At 41.9% G+C, this 13,233-nt stretch overlaps 1 protein-coding gene across 2 annotated transcripts in view; it reads right to left on the bottom strand.

The window, feature by feature from the left end:
• Positions 1–13,220, bottom strand: part of SPOCK3 (SPARC/osteonectin, cwcv and kazal like domains proteoglycan 3) — a 703,183-nt gene extending 689,963 nt beyond the window's left edge. For both annotated transcript variants that reach the window (XM_019521753.1, XM_019521752.1), the window contains exons 1-2: positions 13,107–13,220; positions 12,791–12,973 (exon numbers count right to left, since the gene is read on the bottom strand). In XM_019521753.1, the coding sequence (XP_019377298.1) occupies positions 12,791–12,973 (183 nt within the window). In that variant the 5' untranslated portion in view covers positions 13,107–13,220. The remainder of the gene's footprint in view (positions 1–12,790; positions 12,974–13,106) is intronic.
• Between the last annotated feature and the right edge of the window lie 13 nt (positions 13,221–13,233).

Below are 13,233 nucleotides of genomic sequence, written 5' to 3' on the forward strand. Positions count from 1 at the left end.
AATTTTCTCGAACAGCTTGCCCAGGATCGAGGTAAGGCTGACTGGCCTGTAGTTCCCCGGGTCCTCTTTCCTCCCCTTTTTGAAGATGGGAACCACGTTGGCCCTCTTCCAGTCCTCCAGCACCTCTCCAGAGCACCACGAGTGTTCATAAAGCCGTGCCAGGGGACTTGCAATGACCCCTAAAAGGTAAAAATGAGAAGAAAGTTCTCCTCCTATCATTGCCAAAACAGCTTTCATACCTAAAAAGAATTCCATCAGTAAACACGTACTCAAATTTCAGTGCTACTCTTCTAGCTAAAGACAGCTTCAGCTTTTTAGAGGGCCTCAGGGTCCTTGCTTTCCTAAATGGCCACTCAGACAAATTAAGGCTTGCTTAAGAAATGCCACTTAAGACAAATTCAGAACAGAACAATCCTCTGCTGCTCTAGGAGAAACAAGAAAGAAAGAAAGCAAGAGAGCATGATCACAAAAAAATTGTCTTACAATAAAACTTGAAGAATAATTTAGCTTGGGACAAGTTCTTCACCGCAATGTGAGTGACCCAACAATCCTGATCAGCATCACCTTTCAGATTCTAGCCCTTATTGCTTTGCTTTAGAGCAGAGACAAGACAAATACAACAGTAAGAGTAGATTAGAATACAGAGGTGAAATCCTATCTCCCACAGTCAAAAGTCAACAGGAGGTTTACCAATGACTTAATACAGGCAAGATTTTATTCCAGATTTTCCCGTTTCCCATGCCCACGTTTATTCCTGTACCTTGAACTAGATGTCTCCAATAGGTCATTATTCGCAAACAGCAAAATAATCAGACTTACTTGTATGGAATAGGGAATGCAATCAGTAAATGTCACCAAGAAAAAGCTAACAAGTAATAAAAGATAATTACTATAAGGTAATGAAGTACAGTACATTGTTTTAATATTACAAGTTGTTGCAAATAACTATCATCTAAAAATTAATTATTAAAATACCTAGAAAAATCAAATGATCATTAGCATATATGGGTAAATCCTATTCCACCTGTTCGGTACACTAAGTAAATTTAGTATGCCTAAATGTGATCTTTCTCACCTTGCTCAAGTCCCTGAAAACCGTGACAAAAGAGTAACAAGGAAGGAGTAACCCAAGTCTTGCAGCAAAGGTGGTGACTTGTTACAGAAATAGAAGTTTAACATTTTAAGGAATTAAGTGTAACCTTATTCCATTGTATCCAGCTGCCTTATTGGGGAACAGGGTCTGGTGACATCTCCCTTGTGTTCCTCACCCCACCCCTCACCCTCCTTCTGCAAGGGGCACATGGGACCATAGGTGGATTCATGCATGGGCCAGCACAACTAGTCCTGGGGTCCAGATCTAGTGCATACCTGCGGGTGGGGGAAGCTGCGGCTCCTACCCCAGGCCTGGGGGGCAGCACATCCCATCCTGCTCTGGCTGCTGCTCCTACTGTGCCACCCAGGGATGGAGACCACAGCTACAGAGCACGGCATGGGCCCAGGACCCCAGTGACTCTTAATCCACCTGTGTGGACAGTTTCATCTGTCTTGTACATCGGTTTCCTGATGCTGTGCAGGGTCAGACTGGGAACAGTTGTAGCACGAGCCAGCACGGACCTGCCTACTTTAGGCTGAATCTGCAAGCCTTAATGCAGGAAAAGTGTGCGCATGCCACAGCCCTCCCAGTCTGGTTGTGCACGGGGTAGTTTTACCTAGTAGTAAGCATACCCAATTAAGCAAGGTAATTTGAGCACAACTGTTTTTTTAATGTGGCAGCACCCCACATGGTTAGAACTGTTGTAGAGGAGTTTTGCAACTGTAAAGGTTGAGAATCACTGTTCTAGGAGTAGCTATGCCCAGGGTGCTGTGTAAAGATCAACAGTTGGAAGTCCAGTGTCCACCCTCCTCCCCCTGCCACACTGCCCCCACAGCCCCAGATCACAAAAACAGCTCTCCAGCTCAGAGCAGCTAGATATTGGACAGGGCCATGCTCACCAGCAGCAGAATGAAGCCAAGCTCCACAACTGGTTTAAAGCAGCTGGAATAAGTTTGTGGAGAGGATGAAGAAAAGGGAGTTGATGCTCTCTAGTTAGAGGGTGTGATGTCTAGTTGCACAGCAAAATGGAGGGTATTTTTTTCCCCATGCATCTCAGTGTGGCTCGTTGTCATATAAAACTGTGATGAATCCTCCTCCCACCTCTTGCCCCCTACTCAGGGTCAGCCCAAAAATTAACATTTCTTTTCTTTTGATTCCAGAAGTGGGACCACATGGTCAGACTGGTACAGACTGTGAGGTTGTTTGTCTTGTCGTGTAGCAGGGGGTATGGCCCTTTTCCCTGAATTTCTCAAGTGCATAAAACAACCCCTGTAGCAACAGGACACTGACAACCCTCTATACCCGCTGCTTTATCTGGGGCAAGTTAGGAATGTTCTTGGCATTCGGGGGAAGTATGTCTTGTAGTTGTGCAATGGGATCGATGTCTAACCTATTCCTAAAGATATAACAAAGACTTGAATGGGATGGATTGGATAGAGATGGACTCCAATCCAGGAGGTTGGACTAAAGGATCTCTGGGCCAAGGACAGAAATTACACATAAAACTGAAGTGATCAGAAACTAGTTCAAATCTGTAACATAACACAAGTTCAGTAAACATAAACCACTTTCAAAATGGCTGAAACCAGTTTAAAATAAAACCTGGATGGATGTAGAACCAGACTTAACTGATTTAGGTTCCCCTGGTTTATTGAACTTCTTTCCCAGATCCCCTCCGAATTCAAGTTCGCTCACAGTCCCCCAGCATCCCAAGATGTTTTTGCACCTTCCATGCACCACTCCTCCCCCACCCCCCAGCACACACACCCCAGGGTGATGGGAAGGCTAGCCTGGGCCCAAGCTGTCTGCTCCATTTGAGCAGGGAGGTATGCTCTACCACCCTCTGGCTTCTGGCCTGGGCTACTGCAGGCATGTGCCTGCATTTCTGGAATCAAAAGTGAATGTCTGTTTACTTGCTTATTGTTCAATCTATGCAGTTTAAATTAACCTATGCAGATTGAATCAATTCAACCTTGGGCTTTTTGACCGTCTGTACTTAACCCTGGAGGTCCCCTTCCTACTTTTCTACTATTATTAGCACTCTGCATTACCAAGATAAATGTACCCAAAATAAATATGGCAGGTTCTGGTAGTGAACATAATCAACTAGAGATTAAAAAAAAAAAAACAACCACCCACAAACCACTTTGGTTTTAAAAATTATTTCTAAACTTCAGACATACCAGTTTGCAAAAAATACTACAGCAAGTACAATTTTCAATGTCTGTATTAGGGGGGGGAAATGCAATGTAAAAAATTAACAATTTTATTCTCAGATAATGTGATTTAGGAAGGGTTTTTGACATGAGAATTATTTGCTTTTTGCCATGAAAAAAGTGTTTAAGGATCAGTCTAATGTTTACCACTAAACTAAATATGCTGGCTCTTCAAATAATTTAATTTTTGGTACTTTAGACATAGCATCTCTGCAGTGGCTAACAGCAGAGAGTAACACAAGCATGAATGACAAATGCAAGGGGAAAAAAAGGAAAAAGGTAAAAACCACACACTTGGCCTTTTTTGCAGGGGTGGGAGGGTTACATATTTATTTCACTTGATAGTGGGTCCCAGTTTCAGTCACTCTTCCTGCTCAGTGAGAAAAATTAAGACTACCACAGAGAACTCTTGCAGCTTCTTCCCCTGCTACTACCTACTGCAGTTTTACAAAGCCATTTAACACAACTCTAAAGTAGGCACAGACGGCAAGAGTCAATCCCAATAAGATTTAGTGGTGAAACTAGACAGAGTGGATATCCATATTCACTAAACTTATAGCAAGTAAAATAAAAATTATTGTTTAGAGAAAGGGAGATTAAGAAAGATGAAACAATTATCTGCTTTACCTTAGTTATGAAGCCAAATCTAAAGCATATTACAATTTACTTAAATCCTAAATATCAGCCTTATAAAGAACTTCTGAGCTAATGACTTCCATGAGAGTTTAAACTTTTAAAATTAAACAGTCATTCTGGATTAGCAGACTGGTTTTTAAAGAAAACAGTTCTCATTTTAAGAACTCCACCAAAAGTGGAGGTATTTGCAGCTGAAACTTAAAAACACACCAAGAGAAAACCAAATGCACACAAAACAAACAATTTTTATATAGTGTAAACTGCTAAAGGTGCTTCCACATTTTCTCATCATCCAAGTTTTCCCCATCTTTTCTTTAAAAAAACCCATAAAAAAGTCACCCACTCTTAAAAGTAAGGAGCATATAAAAGACAGCCACTGGTTGTTTAAATTTTCAAGTTAAGAATACTAGGTTTTTTAAAAAAGTAAAAACAGAAAAGTGGTCACTTATAAATGTTAGATAGAAAATGGTCTTACTGTGTCATTTGAGCTTTCACTAGTTTCAAGAAATGTTTCCTTCTCCTACAACTGAATGAATGAAAGTATGGTCTTTCAAACTGAAAGAAACCAGCATCACTACAGAACAGCCCGAAAAATTTGAACGTCTGAACATTCACCTGTCACGTGGCAAAACAGACTCAAGTCCCTCGTCTGAATCAGGAAGAGGCAGAAATTAAGACTTCATCTCCTTATTCTAAGCAATTTTCATAAGTACTGCAGGCATTTCAGGATGGGTAGGGGTGGGCCTCTCAAATAGGAATGCCATACAGTTTCTTGATACTGGTATATTCCTCCAAGAAGTTTTGGTTTACATCAGGCATGTCAAAAACTCATAGCCCTGCAGGCTGGGTTTGTGACACAGGCCAGTACACCATCCACACTGGATCCACAGATTGAGCCACTGCCACCAGATTGTGCAGCACAGAACCAGAGCAGTTGCCACCAGGGATCTGCTGTTCCTGGAAGCCTCTCTGCCACTCCAGGATACAAGCTGGAACCGATGCCCTGTACAGAGCACAGGCACATCCAGCTTTCTCTGCATGCTGCCTGTAGGTTGCTAAGTGACCCATGGGCAGCATCAGGAGCTGGATGATATCGCTCCATAGGCCGAAATAAGCCCCTGGAACATTGACAACTGTGGTTTAAATGATTCAACATTTTGGGAGATGGACAATACATGCTATATTTAAATGAGCAAGTTAGCAGCTATTGCAGGTCAGAAGAAAAAAAGTGTATAGTGCACCTAACTTATAAGTCAACCATAATACAAAAGGAGCAAAAAAGCACAAATAAACTTATATTTAAAATGTTGACAATGACAAGTTAGAAACAGCAAGGAAAGATTAGGGATTGCTTTCTTGTCCAGTTCCAAGATTTATTTCATCTGAAGTACCTTTATTTATGGTTCTTTCTCCTCCTCTTTTCTCACACATCCATATGCAATTGCTTTTACACTATAAAACACACTCCAGGATTATGGTTGACAGAAAGCAGCTGCCTTGGTGCTAAGTATTTCAGAGGCCAGAACTAGCTTAAGCTTTCTTCCTACTCTCTCAACACAAAAATCTGTTACTTAATAAATGAAATCTTGATAGATAACCTGTAGGACAGCCATTTTCATATTGTCCTTCAAAGCTCAGAACGACGAAATGCAGTGCTAAGAACAGCTGAATATTTGAGACAGTGTGACACTGTAGTACATTTCACATTGTCTAAATCTACACAGACATGAGGAGGGGAAAAGGACAAGAGTTATCTTGTCTACATGAAGAAAAACAAAAAGAATACACCAATGTAATAAGGACAAAATTCAGGAGGCAAACGGAACAGGACTAGAGAACAAACAATGAAACACTGAGACTACAGACGCTGCCCAAGAGGCACTGGCCATTCTGCACAGTACGGACCAATATTCACCCAGGTTGGGAACCTCAAGACCTCTGCAGAAAAATAGCATTTAAGAAAACTGAACTAGATTCCTAGCAGTAAAAAAGTAAAACTAAGATTATAATGTTGCTTACGTTTCCCTTTTGAATTACATTATTCATGCAATCTTAATATCATGCTAGCTGTTCAATACCGCAACTTATCCAAATGCAGTCTTCATTTAAAAGAATCAAACCACTAACACGCACGTCCTCCCATCCTTGACACAACACAAAGTTACTGGATTTGCTTGCATACCATGCCCCCAAATAAGACGTTCACCTTGTTTTGGGGAAGGCAGAATAGAAGACAAAAAGATTTTTCCAGACTTATGGTTGTCTGGGGCAGGGACAGAGCCTAATCCTAAACTGTCTGATCAGGAAAGGGAGGGTGAGCTGAAGATCAGGTTCTGTCCCTGTTCCAATTCAACTGAGAAAGGGTTAAAACTGCAGCTGAAGCCGAAAGTCTTCAGAGAGTGAAGTCTTCTACCCCACCCTCCATGCACCTACTCAAGAAAAAGAAACAGCATCCATCTCCATGCTTCTATTCTGGGCAGAAAGAAATCAGTTTCCCAGCTTAAAGACATGCACTCTAATTTCAGAGGACTAATTTTTCAGGATAACGGTGCATGTGGTATGCAAATAATTACTAGCAAACTATGGCTGAAGTAACAGCTGTAATTACAACTAGCCCGCAAAGGTTCAGTAGCACAAAAAATGAACAGTTCTATAGTCAGGTATTTGAGGCCAAACTGCATCACAGACTCAACCAAAAACATTAGGAAAAATATATTTTTTTAAATCTATAACAGCTGACCTTACTTTATTTTTAAAAGATCAGCACCATATATGCTCTCATTTTAAACAAAATGCCTGGCCTGTCCTACATCAAGGAATCCTGATTTCCTGTCACTTCCAACAAATTAACAGAGACCGAAGAGGTGGCTGTTTAATCATTTTCAGGTACCCAATACTCTACCACAGACACCAAAATCTTTCCGTGCCTTCCCATTGTTACCAAAACAAAATGCAAGAGGCAGGAAGGCTGCCACAACTCCCCTCTAGGGCCTCTTTCTAGATTCACTAAAGGATCTGCTACTTGACATGGCATGGAAGCATGGGGTTCACTTTTCTTGAGGACTTCAATTTCTACCTAGATAATGCCAAGGATCTCTCTAATGTCTTTATTTATCCAAGTAGTGCAAAGTCCTATTCATCTCCACCTCCTGTATATTGTATCAGACTAACAGCTCAAGCTTCCCCACCCCTCACCCCAAGGAAACATTTGCTTAGGAGTAGAATGTTGTAATGTAAAAGAAAGCAGAAGTTGATAAAAGCAGTAGATTTCATATAAATAGTATTTTCAAACTCAACTAAAATGATTAAATAATCCTAAGTGCCAAAGTCAGTAAGTCTTTTTTGCACACTTCAAATAAGAAGGGTCTTTGGAACTATGCTTCAGCCACTGAAATTTCAATACATGGTAGTTTGTTATTTAACCTACTGCAATGAAAGCCTACTTCCCAGTTACTGCTCAGTTTTAATGATTGTGGAAAGGCTTCCACTATACAATGACAACAACAACAAAAACGGCACCCATGGAACAGCCAGGACTTCACCATATTTTAAATATCTTTAATGGCTGGTGACTCCATCCTCAAACTCAAATTCTTCAGTAGGTCAGCATGTTTTGAAGGCCCTGTTGGCCATTATTGCTTAAATAAAATATTTAATTCAAATTTGGAAAAGTGAAACAAAAAGGTGCTCCCCAAATTTAAGAAGTTCATCCTGTTTACAGAGATAACTGTCATTGTTATCAAGAAGCAACCATACAAACTATTAAACAAGTTCCAATTCAGAAGTCTATCTTCCCAATTTAATTCTAACAAAAATGCTACAATATGCATCAGATACCTGTAAAAACAAAAGCTGTATTGGTTAAACCAGGGATGGCAAAATCATCTTGTGCTCTGGGCTGGATCTGAACCATGGTGATCCTTGCAGGCCAGATCCAACTCTGAACATGAATTAGTCCAGCCTGGAAGCACACGGTAAAAGCGGTAGTAGCTCCAGTCCCAACCCAGGGCATCCAGCAGCTCTGGCTCAGGCACAAAATACACAGCAATGGCAGCAGTTCCAGCATGGGACAGCAACTGGGGAGGTTGTTCACTGCCACTGCTGTGACTAAGCAGCTGGAGGATGACAAGCCATCACCCCCAATTTCCAGTGACCTTTTGATACCCCAGCTGGCCAAACACATTAGCTCTATGGTCATACATTTAACACCCCTGACTTAAACAAAAATAAATGCCACTCACCTGAAATACTGGGCTCTTTAAAAAAAAAAAAAAATTAAAAAGCAGATAAGCCAAGAAGAGAGTCTCATCTCAAAAACACTGTACAATATAACTGGAAGGGAAGAAGAGGGGAAGTATGATAAACATTTTTGGAACCAAGAGATGAGGACTAGAAAAACCCTAGGTTTCATCAAGATTTCTTCTGACATGTTGCTTACTGTCACATATTTCTAGCATTGCCAGTAGGATGCATTTGATCCACAAACCAGGTAGAGTGTTTAGAACATTACAACTATGAGATTGTAGAGCATAATGCTATTATTCACGATTGCCAAAACTGATTGCACACTTTTTTTAAGCTTTTCAAGTTGTATCTTATGTACAATTATACGGGGGGGGGGGTGTCTCTTGCTTATATAAAATACAACTTGAAAAGCTTTAAAAAGAAGTGCACAATCAGTTTTGGCAATCATGAATAATAGCATTATGCTCTACAATCTCATGGTTGTAATGTTACAAATATTAATATATATTATTTATAAGTAAAGCTGACATGAGAGAATGATTTGCCCCTGAAGCAGCCACTTTAATCTAGTTCATCAACTGAAAGCACCATAAATCCAGCAGATCTGGCCAACAAAAGAATCTGTTGCATAGCACCTGCCACAATACCATCATTCCAAATCAGGAACAGATAGGGTTTAGTTAAATGAAATGGAGACATGTCTGGGTCCTTCCCGAATTCTGACCTTCTCTCAGTGTTACTGCAGCACTTACCAGAGAGCTGGAAGCCCGCATAAAAGTGCAGCAACCCAGAGACTGCTTTATTTCATGCTGGATATTTGGTCTGCACCTAGTCAGCAATTAGACTGAGACAGTGTAAAAATGCTTCGAGTCACAGTTAAGCTCCACTTTCTCCACAGCTGTCCAAAGTCCAGATTAGATGCAGCCTGTAGTCACATACTTTGGTCAGATACAATCGCACAAGAATAAGAATGTGTACACATCAAAAGATCTATACAAGTCTTTAACAAACATTCTATCCCCAATTTTTGTGCAAAATAGAATCCTGATGACATCAACAGGGGTAGTGAACAGAAATCAAGGTCAACAGACAAACATACTTCCAACATGCACCCCAGCTTTCCACTTTTACAGCAAGGTAACTCGGAATAGATTTGTCAAAAGATGAAAATCTAGAGTGAGGACATTTAGTCAAAAGGAAGAAAAATAAGATAACCAGTTACATGTTAATCCATGAGGAGTAATAAAGATTCAGTAATGTATTATTGTTATTGCAATGTTAATGAATACAATTCTATTTCTTAATCTATAGTGCTGACACCAGAAGGGTTTTTTTTTTTTAATGTTAGAGCAGATTTAGTTTTAGTTTAAAAATATCCCATGTTTATGTAAAGTTCTTTCAGAACTACCCTATATACTCTTTCATTATAAATTGAAAATAAAATAACTCTATGAAAACTGAAGCAATAAGCCAGAAGTAAGGGTTATTATCTTCCACATAATCAATCTTGTCAGTTAATTCATAGGTTGAGCTTCAAAATATTTCTCTACACACCAGTATTCTCCCTCAGCCACACATCTGCTAAGGGTTTTAAGTAAGAGGACAGCTTGCTTCTCTAAATAATGCTATAACTGAATTCACAGGCTTCATACCTGACTTTTCTATTTTAAAATAATACAAGAGTTACCCCTACATATGTTTCAAGTATATCGGTTCTGTGTTACTCTGTCCTAAGGCAGCAGGCAATATTTTGACCTCCCTTAGGGGAGGTCATTACTACCTAAGACTTCTTAGATCAGTTTAAAGTTCTGAGTGAAGCATAGTAATGTCAGCAAATTTACTAAGTATGCTGTATTTTACAGCTTCAGTAAAATACTTCTACCAAGAGTTATCGTTAAAAAATGGACAGCAATTCATAGCTGCCTGTATCTGCACAGCAATCTACCTACAAGAGTTAATTAAAATTAAAATCTATGCCAGTTATATTCCATGAATTACCAAAAAGCACCAAAAGCTAATATTGTGTTGTACTGACCTGTAATGCTAAAATGTTCAATACCAACAAAATTAAACAACTACACACTAAACCTTACTTTGGATAAGAAAAGTAGAACAGCTTTATAAAAACAAATGAAAAGAGCATATTTGTAAGGACAGCCTAAAAAAAGTATTCTGCACACAGCATTTGTTCAGAACCATTACCTTTAAAACCCATGAGGATCACTACTTGTCAAAGAGTAAATTATCTGGCTAATATCCAGTATATGCCAGTAGGCACCCAAGAGACAGATATCAGTTTGTACTAAGCATCTCTAACATCACAAAATATACTTTATATAAATGACCAATTGTCCAATTATTTTAAAAAAGAAAGCCTTAAGTAGTTCTCTCTCCATTTACCATATCAATCACATATTTCAGGAAAATAAATAAAACAAGCTGATTTAGAGTATGGCAACTTAAAATCTTCTCCACTTGCCCCCTCCCACCCCCAGGCCACCCCAGGTAGCTAAGAGCTATTCAAAGCAAAAATAAAAAACTTAGCTTTAACACAACATTGATTCTCAATACTTAACAAACATAAAACAACGGAAGTGAATTTTCCCGTTACTGAAACAGTAGGTCTGTTTCTTAGTCATATAGCCTTAATTTTCAAGTCTACATCCCTCATGCAAAATATACATTAAAGTACAGTAACGATCTTCTACAAACAAGTGAGAGTGCACATGGCTCCCTTAGGATAGCAAAAAAAGAATTTCACCAGAACCATTTGACTCCACTATAGCAATACATCATCACTGAAACTAGAGAAGGAACTTGTTGATACTGGAGTCCCAAATCAGAACATCCCAACATTAGAACAACAGGAATCCAATGAGCAAACAACATGAAACGAACGCTATAAAAAGACACTGGACTTCATATGTCAGAACTGAAATTCAAAGAAAAATAAAAAGCAGCATACTAAAGATAATGGAAAGCATTCATTCAAGGTCACAATGAAGAGAGCAAAAACTTGAAACACATGACAACCCTGTAGATTCACTTGTTATGCCAACAGGAAATAAAAGCGGAAGTGTTTTCTCAAAAGGTAAGAGAAAGCTTTCACAAACTGATGTACATAGAAAGAACTAGGGCTAACGGTCAGACATATAGGCCATCTGTAGCCCATTTGAAACGGGCTGTGTAGTATGATCTATTTTTGAAGTACCTTTCAGAAAACATTTTAAGAAAAGGAGCAGCACCATACACATACATCCTGTTACTTCACCGATACACCTTAGGACTCCTTACCGCTGCAAAGTGAAACTAAAGATTGAGTCAAATGCAAGGTATTCACAATACATTTCTGAGTCAGAAATTAGTGTTTTGCAGGAGACAGAGAGATATGCACACTATATTTTGAATAGCTGCCATTAGCCTTATTTCAGGGAAAGAAATCACTGTGCTTCCATTTTACAGAAGTCATGATTGAATCAAGAACCGATTTATGAAGTCAAATCTGATTTCTGTTAATTGCCTGCACAGGCAATGGGTTTTTCACCATTCTTTTCTCTTACTTTGCCCGTTCAGCGACTCTTGCAAGTTTCATGTTCGGCTACAGAGGAGAAGGAAGCTGTGCACTGATTAAGCAAGTCTCTCTGCCATTCCAGCACGAGGGGTGGGGGGAAAATAGCTGGCCAGGTGAGAAATACCCCAGTGAACACACTCTTGACTGGCTCTGGATGGCTGCCTACCTGACATCCCAAACACTGACAATGGAAGAGAGCAGTTTATTACAAGTCTCCTCTCAAATCAGGTGGAAAGAATGACAGACATGTCACAGCTAACAGTGCAAAAGCAAACAGATGCCAGCCCCCCCTCCACACAAGCCTCCCTTCCTAGGGTAATCCTTTGCAAAGGCATTCATATGCAGTGGCACACCTTAACCCTTTTTATCATCACAGTCTTCAGCATAAAATTGGGCAGAGAGGAAAGAGCGGGGAAGGGGGGAGGCAGGCAGGGAGAAAGAGAGAAATGCCCATTGCTTCTCAAAAGTTAGTCACCTGAACAACAGATCTGGGCTCTTACAATAGGGCAGGTGCCTCTTCCCCCCTGGCAGAGCTGGCATCTCCTACCCCCCCACCCCCTGAAGTTCCCAAAAGGGTCCATTAGACTGATCCTCCAGCAGGGCATGGGGGAAAATTGCTGAGCAGGACTCTGGGGGGTGCATACAGGCAGACAGATGCATATGTGGGGCAGGAGGGGGGAGGAAGGGGTGCAGGGCCCTGGTGGAAGGCAAGGGGGGATATGTGGGACCCTGGTGGGAGCAGGCAGGGGTGAAGTGTGTGGGACCCTTCTGGGAGTGTGTGGCACCCTGGTGGGGGGGGGGTGATTCCCACAGTGAGGGAACATCCTTCAGCCCAAAGTTGAGCCCGTATCTCACCGCAGGGGCTGTTTTTGGCCACGCTGGGAAGACGGGGAAGCAGGGCACGGACGAGCCCCCCGGGACTCGTGCCAATTTGTGCCCGCAGCCTCCCCGGGGCGCGCTCGCCGCGGCCGGCAGGTGGGCGCGGGCGGGGGGAGGGGAGCCGCGAGGCGCTGACATGGATCAACTTACGTCTCGGAATTTGTTCCACTGCCCGACCTCCTTGTCGTACTGGGAGATGGTGGTGAGCCATTGCTTATCATCCAGAAAATTACCGCCGGCCGCCCTGCCCCCGGCCGCCGCCGCGGCCGCCAGCGCCTGACTGCACCAGGCTGCTGCACACACGCACATGAAGGCTGCTGCTACCTGGAGCATCTGTGCAAGGACACACACAAAGCGGGAGGGGAGGTTACCCAAAATATCCCGGGAGCTCGGGGCGGGATGGAGGGGGGGGTGCATCCGTGTACCCCCGCCCCTGAAAGGGGGATGAGGGGGGCCAGCCCGTCACCTTTGCTGCGAGCTCCGCACGACGCCGGCTGCGAAATGCGGCTCGGCGCTGCCGCCCCGGCTCTTTCTGGAGCTGCCGCACGCGCCGCCGCCGGGAGCCGGCCACTCAGCTCCGCGCGCCCCGCCCC

This window comes from Gavialis gangeticus, unplaced genomic scaffold (assembly GCF_001723915.1).
Source record: "Gavialis gangeticus isolate Ggan-Ray unplaced genomic scaffold, GavGan_comp1, whole genome shotgun sequence".
Lineage (NCBI taxonomy): Eukaryota > Metazoa > Chordata > Crocodylia > Gavialidae > Gavialis > Gavialis gangeticus.